Raw genomic sequence first — 13,437 nt, 5'->3', positions numbered from 1 at the left:
GAGTTTATAATCTAGCTAATAAACTGTATGATCTTTCACAAACCATGTAATTTTTCCATGTTTCAGTTGCTTCTTCTATAAGATGGGGATAATAAGAGTACCTTTATCGAAGGGGTATTGCGGAGATTGGATGAGTTCAGAAATGTAAAAGTATGAACTTTAAATGGTAACTGGCAAATATTAGTAGCATTAAATTGTGATTCATACCCATGTTCTTAAAAGAGAGGTATATGTTCTAAGGGTAAAGAAATTACAGCTGTAAGGAAAGATTTCAAAGCAATTACTTTGTGTGTGTGTGTGTGTGTGTGTGTGTGTGTGTGTGTGATACGCGGGCCTCTCACTGTTGTGGCCTCTCCTGTTGCGGAGCACAGGCTCCGGACACGCAGGCTCAGTGGCCGTGGCTCACGGGCCCAGCCGCTCCGCAGCATGTGGGATCCTCCCGGACCGGGGCATGAACCCGCGTCCCCTGCATCAGCAGGCGGACTCCCAACCACTGCGCCACTAGGGAAGCCCAAAGCAATTACTTTTAAGAATTGAAATATAAGTCCCCAACCTCAGGTCTTAGTCTCTAATTAGGTGTAAAGAACAAAATGCTTTCCAAGGCAATACACATAGTACTTGTGTCTAATTATGCAAATCAGGACCTGAGGTTAAAGCTGGTGATGGCAGAGCTTACTACTCCAAGCCTAATGATAGATCAATATTCAGGTAATGAAACAGCCACATACCATTATTTTAAACTTTACTGTTAGATCGTTGAGTGATTGTAATTAGTCTTTTTAGAGCTGTAAAGATGTAATTTATATTTGGGCATAAAGACATAGAACACATTTTTCCCATTAAACCTAACATATATGTTAGATCTGTTCTCTCTTCCCTATTAATTACTATTGCTATTTGGAGGACTCAATTTGAGCTTTTTGTGTTCTTTAATGTTAAAAAGATTATTAGAATTCTAGAAATTCACAGTAGGAGCATTTTCTATGGTGGAAGTAAGCAAGGATCTTTTAACTTGGGGATTTTTCTTTCATCATGTTAACTACACTATGAGAACTGTGTAAACAGTTCTGTTCAAATCATCATCCATACATGCATTAATCTGGTACATTGAGGGTACCCAGTATGTCAGGTCCTGCCTAATATAAGGCCCTGGGGATAGAGAAGTGAAAGAGACAATTTCCCTGTTCCCAGGGGTCTTTTCATTGAATATGAGAGAAAGGTGAAGGAGCAACTGTCATTCCATATGACAGTTGCTATGACAGAGGCATTCATCGGGCCATCTCTGTGCAGTTAGAGAAAGTGATCCAGAGGAAACATGACAGGAAAGCATCTGGAGCTTGAAATGTGCCCAATTCCTGATATTTTATATTAGAAGTCATTCACTAGGGAAAACAGAAGTGAAGATGAAAGCAGACCACATCCAAGATATAATTAAAGTTTCTTGAGATATTACCAAAAAAATTAAAGTGACATTGGAGAAAACTGCACAGGAAAGAACATTCAAGACCTTGGAATACCGTAAAATTAAGAACATGGTTTGAGAGTGCCTGCCACCCCTTCGCTCTTGGTGCCATCAAACCCCTTGTACACATGGCTATCTCTCACTTCTGTCCTTTAAATTGGCATTTCCATTGAAGCCTGGGGCTACTTTTTCCTGAAAAGCACCAGACTAGTGCCAGATGGCAATGGTGAAATGTACCAAAGTCGCAGCAGGGTGTAGTGGGACTCATGCTTCTAGGAATTTAACAGATCAGGTTCCAATTGCTATAAGCCAGGCATGCTGTTTACCTTATATGGAGCACGGTCTTCATGTTAAAATGTATCTTAAAATTCCCAGAGAGGTTGTGAGTATTAAATTAGATAATTTATGGGGAAATGTCTAAATAAAAAGTCAATAAATGTTCTTTTCTTTTTATGTAAGAGGAGGTGTTCAATAAATTCTTTCAGTAACAAAGTGAAACGACCTCTAGAAAGGATAGATATTAGATTTGCACAAAAGAAGCAATTTTCACGTTTGAGTGATAGGAAGTCCTCAAAGAAACTGTTTAATAAGAGTATTTAAGAGTTAAGAGCAAGGGAGACTTTTTTCAAACCATGCGCACCCTCTGCAAGCCCTCTTCCCATTTGGAAATTGCAACCATTGTGGCAATGTCGAGAGGGAAACCGTTTTGAGACCCGTGAGCAAAGCAGTTTAGAACATGTTTCCTGGACTTAGGCACCTGGGTAGGAATCTGGGTGCTCTCACTCACCAGCTTTGTGACCACTGGCCAATTTATGTGACCTATCTCTGTCTCAGTTTTCTCATGTGTAAATTATGGATAACAATAGACAGTTTATAAGGTGTAGATTGAATGCAGCAATCTATTATATAACTTAGCACTGTCTCTGGCACCTAAGTCCTCAACACTTTCTATGTATTATTAAGAAATTGTCCATGTTTTCTGTTTATTTAATAGTAATGTCCTGATTTCTTTCAATTAAATTCAGCAAATATTTTCTGGACACCCCAAATTTTCAAAGCACTGTGTGAATTACAAAGGCCTCACTTTGCAGTATCAGATCTTAAGGGAAGGGCTGGTAATATACAGATAACTACAATTCAAGGCAGACTAACAGGTCTTACAATAAAGATATATATGGAGTCCATGAGGCAGAATCTTCAGTTCTGAGTGGAGAGCATGGGGAAGGTTTCAGGGAGAAAAAATTATGTGATCTTACCTTTTATGAGGACAGTTTTTATGGGAAACAAATGTGAAAATTTAATGTAGAGCAGAGACTAGAACATGTCTGTTTGGAACATCAATGTAATGGGAACATAGGTGTTCATGGGTTGAAAGAGTGGAGAGTAGGTAAAGAGCAAAATTAAACAAGAAAGGCAGATTGAGGCTATAATACAAAAGATCATGCAGAATACAAAAGGTCATTCTAGGAAATTTGTACTTTATTTTGTAGTTAGTGGGGCACTATTAAAGGCATGATTAGATGTGAATTCTAGAAAAACTAGCCTGGAAGCATTGTGGAAGATGAAACAAATTGTAGAGAGAACAGTGGTAAAAAATCTAATACATTATATATGGTAGTGAGACTGTCAAAGAAATGTGAGGAATGTTTTTTACATCATGACAGCACATGGAGAATTCTAGAACTAAATGGCAATGTAAAAAGCCGCTCATTTCACTGATGACAAGTAAGACCCAGGAAGGTTAAGTGAATTGCTCCAAATCCCAGAAGCTAGTGGAATAAATGAGGGGAGAAACTGGGTTTTGCTGGTTTTGAGGCCAGCATTGATTTTCCTCAATTACACTGCCCTGTTTTACTTGGTATCTATGCATGTCATATAAGCCACATCCATTCTATTTGTGAAAACTAGATTTTTAGACCTTGAATAATGTAATAGACTCATTCTGACCTACTCTTAATGACCCTACAAGTGTTAGTGTGCTTTTTATAATCTATATAGTTAACCTAAATATGCTACAATTATGCTGAAGTAGTTTTATAAACCACAAAGCCCTATATTATTAATTATTATTATTGTCCATGTTTAAAGGAAACATTGATCTGTATTAGCTACAAGGCACAAATGCTAAGGAATGTCATTAAAGATTGTACTGTAGGAAATGGAAAATTCTATCATCACTGTGTGTGTTGACCTATGACAACATGCTTATCAGCCACCAGCTTTAATAAAATTACTTTGATCTGCTAATATTTCTCCCTGTTTTAATTTCATTTGAATATAATGTATTTATGTTTTAAAGTTCACATTTTATATGACTTGGGTATACTTATCAGAATTGATTCCAAGCCTCCCATTTAAAATTTGTTATTAATATAAAAAACATTCTTTTTCTCTTAGGTTATCTCTTGCATATGAGTAGTATGAAGATACACAATTGTATTCTTTGGTTCTTGTGACATTAGTCATATCAAAACCAAGTTAATTTAACTTTGAAGTTTCCTGTGCAAGTGTTGTTCTTCAAAAGTAAAGATGATATTATTTAAATCATCATACATCAATGATGTTATTTAAGTCATCATGTATCAATGACTCTCAACCTGCAGCCTTGGACTCTCTTTAGCCCAAGATTGGTATCTTACTCTCTTTTTGACATTTTGGTAACTAAGAGGCATCTCAGTTTTCCTATTTCCAAAACAAAACCTTAGATCCCTCCTACTTAAGCTTCTCCCAGCCTTCCCCATCCCAGTAAATGACACCCCCAGCCCAAATGCTCAAGCCCCAAATCCTTGAAATCAACCTTTACTGGTTTTTCTTCAATATCCAACTCATCAAGAAGTCTGGTCTTTTTCTCTCCAAAGTTATATCCAGAATCTGGAAATTTCTCTACATCCTAGTAAAACCTGCCATCATCTCTTGCCTGAATTACTGCAATTGCCAAGTATCCACTAGCAGGTAAACTCCAGAGTGCAGGGAGCTTTCTTTTGTTTACCATTATATTCCTCACCCTTAGGGCAGTGCCTAGCACATACCAGGCACTAGATAAGTATTTGTTGGGTTTTGAAGAGGCTTCTAATTTTTACCCTGCTTCTATCTTTGACCAATCACAATCATTCTCAACCCAACTGCCAGAGTGATCTTTGTAAAATATATTTCAAGTCTTACTGCACCTCTGCTTCAACTCTCCAAAGTAACTTCCAAACGTACTTTGAATGAATAAAACACTAATTCTGCCATAGCCTTCAATTCTCTGCAAAGTCTGGTCCCAAATCCATCTCTCTGACTTCATCTTATATCACTGCTCCCTTTTTTTTTTTAATGACATGTCACTTTAAATTTTTTATTTATTAATTTATTTTTGGCTGTGTTGGGTCTTCGTTTCTGTGCGTGGGCTTTCTCTAGCTGTGGCGAGCAGGGGCCACTCTTCATCGCGGTGTGTGGGCCTGTCACTGTCGCGGCCTCTCTTGTTGCGGAGCACAAGCTCCAGACGCGCAGGCTCAGTAGTTGTGGCTCACGGGCCCAGTTGCTCCGCGGCATGTGGGATCTTCCTCGACCAGGGCTCGAACCCGTGTCCCCTGCATTGGCAGGTACATTCTCAACCACTGCGCCACCAGGGAAGCCCAATCACTGCTCCCTTTTGACTATGCCTCTTACCTGGTTTTTATATGGCTAGTTCATTCTTGCACACTCAAGTCTTTGTTTAAATGATTCCTGTTAAGTAGGCCTTCCTTGATCTAAAATAGCAATCCATGCACTCAATTACCACAGCCCCCTGTTTTATCATCTTTATAATATATGTTCTTTCTAGTATTACAATTTTTAATTTTTTATCTGCCTTCTTCAGCAAGAATGAAATCTTCCTCAGAATAAGGACTTGGAGTTTTATCATAGCTGTATTCCCAGGATGTAGAACAACTCCTAGAACTAGTAGGTTTCAATAGATATTTGTTGATTGAATAAGTAAATGAGCCATAGATATCATATATAGTAATTGACCCTCTGTGACTATGATCCCACCAGTTTATGAGTATCTCAGAGCACTCTGAATTTACCATGGTTATGAAAAAGGAAAAGAATGAAATTGACATGTCTATAGACTAAGAGCAAGTGAACTACCTGAATGAGAAGTAAAAGTGTTATTATCAAGATGCTAAAAGCAAGTAAGCTATATGACTTAGATAAAATGTCATGATAGAGTCCATAAAATGTTTCACTAACATTGATATATACCTTATATGTCTTTTTCAAACTGGCATCAGAAAAATCAATATTATCTAGCAAATGTCATCTTTTGAAACACATTTCATTTGCCCTGTTCTCTAAAACGGTTATACTTTTCTCTTTAAAAATTGCTCTATTATTTTTACTCACAAGTTCCTTAGCAGAAGACAATTATAAGCGTAAATCTTTTCTTTTTGAAACCTGTTTTCCTAATCTTCAGATAATTTCCCTTCTCTGTATTGCTGCATAAAAGTAGCATCGTTCACACTTTTTTCTTGGCTACAACATAACTAGAGAATAAAATTCCTAATGCCTGATTATATAGACCTTTTAAAATCTCTTTTTAAATCTCATTTTAAATGCAATCAAAAGATGATTTTATTACATATATATCAATTCTATATCTATGCCAAAGCTAGCACACACCGTCTGTTAAATTTCTTACATTCAAAAGAAGGTTGTTGGGCTTCCCTGGTGGCACAGTGGTGGAGAGTCCGCCTGCCGATGCAGGGGACACGGGTTCGTGCCCCGGTCCGGGAGGATCCCGCGTGCCGCGGAGTGGCTGGGCCCGTGGGCCATGGCCGCTGGGCCTGCGCGTCCGGAGCCTGTGCTCCACAACGGGAGAGGCCGCGGCAGTGAGAGGCCCGCATACCGCAAAAAAAAAAAAAAAAAAAAGAAGGTTGTTGTGGAGTACCTCAAAAGGTAAAAGATACCTTTGAAAGACAAGGATGTTCGAAGCAAACATTGTCATTTAATCCATCACACTGACCAGTAGTAAAATACAGTATAGGAAAACAATGTCTAAAATTACTTTTTCCTCAAATATTATAAACATTTTGTTCAAATCCCTCTTTCTTAAACACCAAAATTGATGTAAAAGACAAAGAATAAAAGATACTTTTTTAAAAAAAGTCAGAGAAACAAATGTCAAAAGGGAAGAAAAATATGATTCTTATTTTGAAGACAGAAGAAGGTCTTGAAACATGTTTCAATAGAACTATAAAAAATATTAATATATGGATAGAAAAATACATGGATAAAAAACTGGAAAAATTGGCAGTTTCAAGAAGTCTGATGTCTGAAAGGACTAAAATACATAATATTAGTGAAGAACATATTTTCTTTCATATGTTAATTTATTATATGTATGCATATATATTTGAAAGACACTATGATATATATTACTAGTTTAAATATTAAAACAAGTAAGCTTAGGTCTCTATCTTAAGGAGATTTTCGTTTGTGAAGCAGGACAAAAGCTATAACTAATCTATACCAGATAACTATAATAAAGAACAGTGTATAGAAATTTTGTAAAAAGAAGTACAGGGGAATTAAGAAAGAGGAAATTACTCTCAGAAAGGATCACCAAGTAAGGCAAGTGAACAAGGTGACATTTGATGAGTATATTATTGTTAATAGTTATAACAGCAACAATAAAACTAACATTTACAAACTAGTCTTCACTCCAGGTATTGTTGAATATGACTTGTAATACTTCATTTAATCCTTTAAACTGCCTGTGATGATGGGTACTAGCAATGTACCTGTTTCATAGATAAGAAAACAGGTTTAAGAAAACCATTTCCAAGGTCACACTGGTAGTGAACAGAAGAGCTTATTTTCAAAGAACCTCCTAGGTGACTTGAAAACCATATGGCCCCACTGGATTCACTACAGTATGTAGAATTCTGAGTGTCTCTCCCCACTTACACACACACACACACACACACACACACAGAATAGCACATTAATTCCATGGCTATGTAATAACTTCACTGGCACATTTGAGCAGATTCTGAAGTAATCGACAAAATTCAATGGTGAAGAATGTCCTTAATAGGGAAGATTTACTTAATTTTTAGATTTACCAAATTGATAAAGTTTTGTTCACCCTTCTATAGAAGACATCAAACTCACTTTACTAGGGCATGAACATTTAAAAATGAGGTTATCATTTGTTATCTGGGTGATGTCTTATGTAGAAGACCTAAAATATGAACTAATGGCATCAAGGAAAGAAGGTAGATCATCAAATCTGGTTAAATATTTAACATTCAAATTAAAGGAGAGAAATTTAATCTAAACTTATTGAAACCATATTTTCAAGATAAAGTTTATGCTAAGTGATACATATTTTTAACTACAGATTTGCAGATAGAAACTCTTCATCAAACAGAACTGTAGGCTACACTGTACCCCCATTCTTTGATGCTAATTGTATTTCATTACCCTAAAACTCTACTCCCATTTTTGGAAGGGTAGAGGTTACAATTCATGGCTTCAAAATCCAACTTCTGCCACTTGCTAGAGCAGACTGGGCTTATCTACCTGCAAAGTGTGGTTAATAGTAGCACTTATGTTGTAATAGAAAGTTTTTAGTTAAATGAGTTAATATCAATGAATAAAATTAATTGAAATTTCTAAAACAGAAAATTGTCTGGCACATTAAGTGCTATTTCAAGTATTTGTTAAATTAAAACTAAAATATATTTAAGTGGATTTAAATGGAAAATATGAATTGTTCACATGAACCATGAAGTATTGACTTATTGGTCAAGACTGGAAGCTACCATTCCTTACAGGAGAGGGAAGTGGTGAGGAGGAATGACCAGATATTCAGAGTGGTCAAATGATAATGGATTCTAATAAGAAAAATGTAAGTGTTTTGACATGCTTTTTGCTCTCTTTATTGGAAAACATCCATCTGAAAAACAGAAAGTGCCAGATTAATCTTCATACATTATTAATTTTTCCAATAAACCTAATTCTCACCTCAAAAAAAAACCTCTTGGGAATAGAAGACATAATGCTGCCTTGTAAATTTGTTTATTTTTTAAACCAAATGAACAGAAATCATGGATGGTCAATAATATTTTTATCAAAATTTGCTCTGTTTTGTTAAATAAATATTGTATCCTCCACAAGCAACAAAGTCTTAAACTAGATAATTTTTTCAGTGTTACAGAAATCTGCATCTACAGATTCTGGAAGGACTTGCATCAACAATATATTTGCAGTATTTTTTCTCTAGCCAAGAGCAGGTGTCTCACTAAGCTTACGATCCTTGATGACCAAGCCCATGTCTTGTTTGCCATATTATAGTAAGGGCCCACATAGTACCTGGCACACTGTAGGTTGAAGGAATGAATAACTGAATCCATAAAACAAAGTCTAAAAAGTAAATTGTGCCTAGTTTAGGTTTAGCAGACAAACTAGAGGATGTCCAGTGAAATTAGAATTTCAGATTAACAACAAATAATTTTTAGCATAAGTATCTCCCAAATATTGCATGGGGCACACCAACACTAAAAATGATTTATTACTTACCTGAAATTCTAATCTTATTGAGTGACTTGTATTTTCATTTGCTAAATCTGGTAAATCTTGTCTAGCTATGGTAATGAATTAATATTTACTTGTTTATTCAGTTAGTCATTTATCAACAAGTATTATTGCTTCATTAAATTGTTAAATGATGTATTGCATGCCTGCCATGTTCCAGGAACAATGCTATGCCTTGGGGACCCAACAATATATAACACTGGCAGACTTTTACTTCATGGAGCATGTATTTCAGTGAGAGACGGGGGGAGAAGAAAAATAAATAAGTGAAGTATTCAATTGACAAGACAATTTCAGTTATGAAGAAATCAAGCAAGATGATAAGGGTTTAGAGGGAAAGATGGATCAATGACTACCTTGGATAGTACAGGAAGTCATCATTAAAGGATGAGGAGAGGCCAGTCAGACACAGAGCTGGGGGACAGCACAAAAGGAAGAAGAAACAGCAAATGCAAAAACCCCTAGGTAGAAATGAATTTGACTGTTACAGAAAAAGAGTGAAGACCATAGGACTATATCAAACTAAAAAGCTTCTGCACAGCAAAGGAAACCATCAAAAAATGAAAAGGTAGCCTACCAAAAGGGCCAAAATACTATAAATCATATACCTTATAAGGGGTTAATGTCCAAAGTATTTATAAGGAACTCATACAACTTAATAGCAAAACAAACAACCAAAACCCAAAAAAACAAAAACAAACTAACAAAACGAGCAATTTGATTATAAAATGGGCAGATGCTCTTAATAGACAATTTTCCAAAGAACACATATGGATGGCCAATAGGTATATGAAAAGATGCTCAACATCACTAATCATGAAGAAATGTAAATTAAAACCACAATGAGATACCACCTCACACCTGTTAGAAGGGCTATCATCAAAAAGACAAGAAATAACAAGTGTTGACAAGGATGTGGTGAAAAGAGAACCACTGTGCACTGTTTGGTAATGTCAACTGCTGCAACCATTATGGAAAACAGTATGAAGGTTCCTAAAAATATTAGAAATAGGACTACCATATGATCCAGCAATTCCACTTCTGGGTATTTATCTGAAGAAAACTAAAACACCAACTGGGAAAGATGTATGCCCCCACTATGTTCTCTATAGTATTGTTTACAGTAGCCAAGACATGGATGCAACCTAAATGTCCATCAATGGATGAATAGGTAAGGAAAATATGGTACATATATACAATGGAATATTATCCAGCCCTCAAAAAGAAGGAAATATTGCCATTTAGGACAACATGGATGGACTTTTAGAGCATTATGCTAAGTGAAATAAGGCAGCCAGAGAAAGAAAAATACTGGATGTTCTCATTTATATGTGGAATCTAAAACAACAACAGCAGTAAAAAACCGAATTCATAGCTACAGAGAACAGACTGGTGGTTGCCAGAGGTGGGGAATGGGCCGTGGGGAAAATGGGTAAAGGGGGTCAAAAGTTACAGATGTTCAGTTATAAAACAAATCAGTCCTGGGGGTGTAATGTACAGTATGGGGACTATAGGTAATAATATTGTATTTATATTTGAAAGTTGCTAAGAGAGTGATCTTAAAAGTATTCATCATAAGAAAAAAAATTGTAACTATGTGTAGTGATGGATGTTGACTAAACTAATTGTGGCGATCATTTTGCAATATATATAAATATTGAATCATTATGTTGTACACCTGAAACTAATATAATGTTTTAGGTTGATATATGTCAATTATTTCTCAATTAAAACAAAAGTGAAGTCCCATTGGATTGTAGTGAGTAGGGACCTGGGGAATAGTATAAATATGGTATAAAAAGATGTAAGAAACTGAAGCAAGAGCCAGATCATGCAGAAACTTGCATTCCATGGTGTGACATTTGGATTTTATTCAATTAGAATGGGAACCACTGGAGTAGTTAAAATGGGGAGTGTTATGACCTAAACCATTTTCAGAATATTTGGAATGCTGGGTAGAAAATGGATAGTTGGGGTGGGGAGGGTAAGCATGAAAATGAAACAGCATTTAAGAGGTGATCCAAGAGCAAAAGGGAGGCATGACATGGGTTCAGAGCAGGCTGGTGACAGAGGTGGATGAATTGGAGCTTTATTTTGAAGGCAGAAGCAATAGTAAGTATGAACAATTTTCATTCTGAGATCAGAGAGGAGCGGTGAAAGGCAGAAATACATGTTTCTTATTTCAAGATGTACTGATTCTATGTATGACCTGTGTATAAGAATAAATTGATCTCCTATGTCCTTCATTCTCAGTTGCCTATATTGGCATCATCGGTGGTTAGTCTGTATTTCCTGGAACTCACGGATGTCTTCAAACCTGTGCACTCTGGATTCAGCTGCTATGACCGGAGTCTTAGCATGCCGTACATTGAACCCACACAGGAGGCAATTCCATTCCTCATGCTGCTTAGCTTGGCTTTCGCCGGACCTGCAATTACGGTAAGAATTGCCCCCAAATTGTGTTTGTCAGCCCCAGAAGACGAAGAATGACCACATTTATGTAATAATTGGGTTAAAAGTAAACCAAAAAAATTCTGTTATGTTTCCTCATTAACGTATTTTTCATGTGTTCATGTCATATCTGAAGTCTGGGAAACTGAGGAAGAAACAATTCTATAGCAAACAGACTTTCTTCTCAAAAGTGCATGTTGCTCTCACTTTTTACCAGGTTAGCAATTTTTATTGATTCTGAGCACTGGGCATCCACAACTGTACAGTGAAGAGGGCACAACTCACATTCCTGCCCCCTGCCCCCCACACAAAATAAAATACTTTAGATTCAGAACAAGCACTTGTATTTTAAAATATATGACATAAAGAAATGCCTTAACCTACTGAAATTGAATTAGAAAAATAATTGTTTTTAGTTTGCTAACATACACATTGTGAATAACACACTTTTCAATAAATTCATTAATAAATAACACTGGCCTAGCTTTTACACCATCTCTTATACCCCCAGAATCTACCTAAAGGACAAGAAACATGTTTCAGCATTAACATTTATTTCTAACAGTAGGAAATCTTACTTTACTTTTATCATGCTCATGAATGACAGAGGAAGTGGTTCTTAAATAAAGAGCTGTATATGAATGGAGTTTTTATAAGATTCCCTAATGAATTGGTCTATTCTGGTTCAGTACAGCAGCAGTTTTAGAAAAGTCTCTGCACAGACCTATACTTTTATATAGCTATGGAGAAGCCACCACAATGAGAAGCTGGCACACCACAGAGAAGAGTAGCCCCCACTCTCAGCAACTAGAGAAAGCTAGTGAGGAGCAATGAAGATATAACACAGCCAAAAATAAATAAATAAATTTATTTATTTATTTAAAAAATTCCCCTATATTAAATAATCATAACATGCTATCTACACTATAAATAAATTATATAAAATATTCTCAGAAGATAAAACTGGAAGTTAATTTTCCCTAGAACTTTATCATACTTAAAAGATCTTAAAATACTTCATAAATAAATGAGTTATTTGAGCTTCAATAACTCTGGGGTGATTGGAACATTAATGATGTACTTGGAAGTAGCTGAGACTCAAACTAATAAAAACATATTTAAAGTGCATTATCTCAGAATAACAGCATTTGCTGGTCATTCCTCTAAATGACTTATAAGAAATCTACATCATCCAGTCATTTGACAAGAGCAGAAAGAATATATGCTTTAAATCTGGTAGACCAGAAAGCATTTCTCCTAGTTGGAATGTAATACAGAAATTTATTGTAATTGATATAGTATTTGAAATAAAATACATAAGATACTGTACAAATGCTCATGATTCTGCTGAAAAGGCTATGTTGATATTTAATCATTTAAATAATTTGCTTTTTATATACCCAGAAGTCTTTCTTCCCTAGGGCGTTTTACTAAGTGGCTAGGAAAGCAAGTCTAACTGTGGCTCTCCCTGCCAGCATCACTGATCTCACATTGATCCCTTTGCTGACACTGTTACATGTCCTGGAGACAATGACCTTGGCCTCATCATCGTGTTCCTTCTTCTCTGACTCCCTCATTTCCAGTAATAAATTCTCAGTATGCAATTAAGGATGCTTTCTGGGGGATTCTGGGTCAATGCTTTCTTTCTTGAGGCTTGAGAAGTGAAAGAAACGAATGCCAACTCCTTCCACAAAGACTGCCTGAAGTCCTGGGTCTCTACAGGGCCTCCATAGCTGCTGCAATGCTTCTCAATGGCACAGGAAGCAAACTAGGGAAATATTTACAGCACAGCATCCCTAATTTTCCCCATATCATTCAGGATATTCCAGGATGCAGTCATTCTTTTCTTCCACACTGGCTTCATGGATTTTGAGTAAACAACTTGATGGTAAAACAAATCCTGACTTTATGGGCATCGGATACTGTCTTCCACACCTTTCTCTCTAAACATATATGATATC

General features: G+C 36.2%; 1 protein-coding gene across 2 annotated transcripts in view; it reads left to right on the top strand.

Annotated features, from left to right (window-relative positions):
• PLPPR4 (phospholipid phosphatase related 4) overlaps positions 1 to 13,437 on the top strand; it is a gene marked incomplete at its 3' end in the record, with an annotated part of 37,645 nt that overhangs the window by 10,335 nt on the left and 13,873 nt on the right. For both annotated transcript variants that reach the window (XM_081224448.1, XM_081224447.1), the window contains exon 2: positions 11,279 to 11,464. In XM_081224448.1, coding sequence (XP_081080574.1) covers positions 11,279 to 11,464 — 186 coding nt within the window. The remainder of the gene's footprint in view (positions 1 to 11,278; positions 11,465 to 13,437) is intronic.

Source organism: Mesoplodon bidens (assembly GCF_964165515.1).
Source record: "Mesoplodon bidens genome assembly, chromosome: 2".
NCBI lineage: Eukaryota > Metazoa > Chordata > Mammalia > Artiodactyla > Ziphiidae > Mesoplodon > Mesoplodon bidens.
The sequence above is the reverse complement of the archived record's forward strand: the minus strand, read 5'-3'. Positions and strand labels throughout refer to the sequence as shown.